The sequence below is a fragment of the Olea europaea genome, unplaced genomic scaffold (genome assembly GCF_002742605.1).
Source record: "Olea europaea var. sylvestris unplaced genomic scaffold, O_europaea_v1 scaffold3453, whole genome shotgun sequence".
Lineage (NCBI taxonomy): Eukaryota > Viridiplantae > Streptophyta > Magnoliopsida > Lamiales > Oleaceae > Olea > Olea europaea.
The window spans coordinates 64,795-68,854 of NW_019253602.1; the positions used below are offsets into that span (position 1 = coordinate 64,795).

General features: G+C 39.1%; 2 protein-coding genes across 2 annotated transcripts; both read left to right on the forward strand.

Moving 5' to 3' along the window:
* Positions 1-65: 65 nt before the first annotated feature.
* On the forward strand, positions 66-2,666 carry LOC111386195. Its single transcript, XM_023010649.1, has 4 exons — positions 66-195; positions 239-884; positions 2,300-2,360; positions 2,547-2,666. Exons 1-4 carry the CDS (start codon positions 66-68, stop codon positions 2,664-2,666), a joined length of 957 nt encoding a protein of 318 aa, XP_022866417.1.
* A 95-nt stretch (positions 2,667-2,761) lies between these two features.
* LOC111386196 lies at positions 2,762-3,597 on the forward strand. The gene is made up of 2 exons (XM_023010650.1): positions 2,762-3,090; positions 3,555-3,597. Exons 1-2 carry the CDS (start codon positions 2,762-2,764, stop codon positions 3,595-3,597), a joined length of 372 nt encoding a protein of 123 aa, XP_022866418.1.
* The last annotated feature ends 463 nt before the right edge of the window (positions 3,598-4,060 follow it).

The window sequence follows — 4,060 nt, forward strand, 5'->3', positions numbered from 1 at the left end:
ACAAATACTGGTAATATTGCTGACGTTGACGAAGAACTATTATCACATTCCAAAAGTCCGGATACATGCGACTGGATTTCCACGATTTCCACTGTGAATACGTCGGATCTTATCGAAAGGAAAATATTTTTTACCAAGAAAGAGTTGTACTCGAGAATTTGTCTACTTGCTTTGCGAGAAAAGTTTTAATTTCAGGTTAGCATGTCAAGCCTAAAAATGTTAACCATTGTATGCGCAGACGATGATTGCAAGTGGATGTTACGTGCTTCGAGTGTCAAGCAATCCGCCATCTTCATGATCCGCAAATTCAACAATGTGCACACATGTTCCATAGATTATCGTCGTAATGCACATCGACATGCCACTAGTTCCGTAATTGCCGAGCAGATTATGGGAAAATTGGACAATACGTATGGATCGTATGATCCTACCGCTATTGCACGTGACATGGAACGTGAGTTTGATGTGAAAATTAGTTACCATCAAGCATGTAGGGAAAATGTCGCTGCTTTACATATGCTACATGGTACATCGGGTGATAGCTTTCAAAAACTTTCTTCCTACTGTCACGTCCTAGGAGAGAGTAAACCGGGGACAGTAACACACATCGAAGTAGATTCTCATAACAGGTTTCACTACATTTTCCTAGCTTTCGGTGCAAGTATTCGGGGTTACGTGCACTACTTGAGGCTTGTTATTTGTGTTGACGACAGTCACTTGAAATGTCCATACAAAGGTAACCTTCTACTGGCAACTGTCCAAGACGCCAACAAACAGATTTATCCATTAGCATGGGAGATCGTTGTTGGTGCCGAAACGAATAGATCGTGGATGTGGTTTTTATCAAACTTGAAAGATCTTATAGGTGACTCGGAGGAATTGGTGTTTGTTTCCGACGGGAAAAATAGAATTGAAAACGTCATTGCCCACCTATTGTTGACCTAATGGTTGACTTCTTATTTTGATTATTACAAACAAATTGCGTTTGATTCTAACAAATTGAATTTAAGTGATTGATAGTGATTATTGCAAATTTATGACACGAAAAGATTTAGTTCGAAAATCATGCAACCTTGGTGCAAAACGATATACAAACAAGATTTACGAACAAGGAAATGAAAATCGAGCTCTCACACACCAAATTGCATTGGATGAAGACATTAGTTATAGATGGATTTGTATACTCAAGTGTAAAGGTAAAACACTTTAATATTTTGCATCGATCATAGCTCAAACAACCTTCATGCACGGGAATTATCATAACAAACCTGACTTGTATAAAAATTATTTTTCAAAAAGATAAGTAATTCAATTTTCACAATCAAATCTTTATGACATTACTTATCTATAAAAAGTTTATAATAAAATCGTTAAAAAATATTTTTAAAGAAACTTTCTTCAAGAAATGAAAAAATTAAATAAGGCCATCTGGACGTTCGAATGAAATGCCCAACGGTCAAATTTTTTAACCGTTTGACAAACGGCTAGTTACTCGTCCGAATACCAAGAGGACGTCCGAATCACGTGTCCGGATCTCCTAATTGATGGCTATAAATACCTTTCTTTTTACCTTCTTAAATGTGTGAATTTTAGAGCATTAAAGAAAGCTATTTATTAATCTCATCTACCTTATTTCTCAATCTTTAAGAGGTCAAAATATTTTTTTTGAAAAAGGTTTTGAGTAAGTAACTTTGTAAAAATCATTTATCTTGATAAAAGTCTTTCGCACAATACTTGAGCTATATTCTTTGTGATCGATTGAGGTGTTGTGCCTACTTCTCTCTTAATACTTCGTTGTATTTATATCATTTGTTAAGAGAGAAGCTTTTCAAGTGTAACCTTGATTCTCTTGCTTATTGAATTGTGGGTCGTGTTGAGGTCTCGGAAAGCTCAACGTGTAAAAGGATCGGTGCTCCTTAGTTGTAAGTCATCGGAAGCATTGTAAGGGTTGGATTACACCACAAGGCAATCAAAGATAGTGAAAAAGGCCTTGCTCGTGACGGAGAGCTTGGTAACGGGGGACGTAGATCGTGATTGGATCGAACCTCCTTATTACATCGTTTGCACTCTCTTTTCCCTTCCTTTTATTATTTTTGTGTTATCTTGTTTATTTATCATTATTTGCTTATATTTGAATTTATTTTCGAAAAAGTATAGAATAACCAATTCACCCCCCTCTTGGTTAGTTGTTCTTGGGTTTTCACCTATTTTCTCGGGCTCACCACGGGTGCTGTGTCTGGCATATGAAAAAGAATTTAATCCAACAATACAACAACGTAAGTTTAATATTTCTATTCAGGAGAGCCATAAGAACTTACCGGACCGAAGAGTCTGAAAGACTTATGGGACAACTTCGTAGGGTAAGTGCAAGAGCGTACGGGTACTTTGAGTGAGCAGGTTTCCCATTTTGGTCACGGGCACTATTTGTTGGCCAATAGTACAACATTCTAACCAACAACAACGCAGAATCTTTGAACTCAATGTTGAGACATGCCCGTTCGTTACCAATTACGTGCTTAGTGGAGCACGTTCGACATACTATGTAGAAGTGGTTTTATGAACGTCAAGCAAGTGCAACCGCATGCAGTACCGTACTGTCACCAGCAATGGAGAATGAGTTACAGACGACGTTCGAAGCAGGTACTGGCTACGAGCGCATGGCTTGATAGATAACTTAACACAAGTTGAAATATCCAATGACACGAACATCGTAGACTTCTCCGAAAATACGTGCACTTGTCATGAGTTCCAACTGAATCGTATGCCGTGCGTTCACGCAACCCGTGCTGCTTGCTTGAGAGGTAAGTCATTGTACGATCTCTGCTCACCGCATTACACATCCGAGTATTGGAAGGGTGCGTATGGAGAAGCTATATATCCTCCTTTGCTTGAAGTGGACTGGATTGTACCAGTTGAAATTATAGTTACTCCTATTATGCCCCCCAGTGTGCTTCATCCTCCATGTAGACCACCCACACAACGTAAGCGATCCATACACGAGTGTACCACACGACTCAGGAAATGCACTCGCTGCGGTGGACTTGGTCATAACTGGACCACATGTTTGAACCACACTCTACCACGTCCGATGTAAGCAGCATTTTGTACGTGAGTGTTTGAAGTTGTAAGTGAGATGATCCCCCAATGTCGTTTGTATATGACAATGTAAATATTGTATTACTGTTTTCATTCTCTTACACATAAACACTACTCTTTCTTATGTTCACATTTACAGTACGCAAACAACGTACTGCATAACAGCCTAGAACCAAAATACAATTTTGTTGTGCATAACATTGTTGCCATTATTGATACATGTAAATTGAATGTACGGAATAGGAAATGTTCAACCATTATACAAGTTTCCTTTCATATACATATTACGAACACATCATTTTTAGCGCATAACACTGTCCGCATTGTTCACAAAGTACGTTGAATGTACACATGAGGTTGTGTTCGTTCACCCAAAATACATGTAATATGAATATGCATACTACGTACACAGAAAATTTGCCAGTAAATCCCAACAATTCATCTGTTGTTCCTGACAGATGGTGCCTACCATTCTTGACAATTGTTCAACGGTCCGCTTAACAGAATACAAAATACACATAACTTGCTAATGAGAGTTTCCTATATGCTACAGAATTGGTACATACGTAACAAAATTCATCCCTTACAAAAAAATACTATACATACATACGTAGCAACTCACACACGCAACAAAGTCGGACTCTTCACTCGGAGCTAACACTTGACCCTTCTTCCCCATCGTGATCATCCGAATCATTCGAGCTGATGACAATTACCTCAGGCGATGGAACGCTACCCTGCCCCTCATCCTCGTGACGTTCAACTTCGTCTGCATCCATAAATGGGATGATCCATTCAAGCACATTTCTCAGAGACTCACCTGCATCACTTGTAACTTCGTCCAGGTTCGGAAATGGAACGACAGTGATGGCTCTCTTACCACCATTCGAACTCACTTCCTCATCATCCGAAGAAATTACGATGGGACATAGCGGAGTTGAACCGGGTGTTGGTAAAGGCTCCT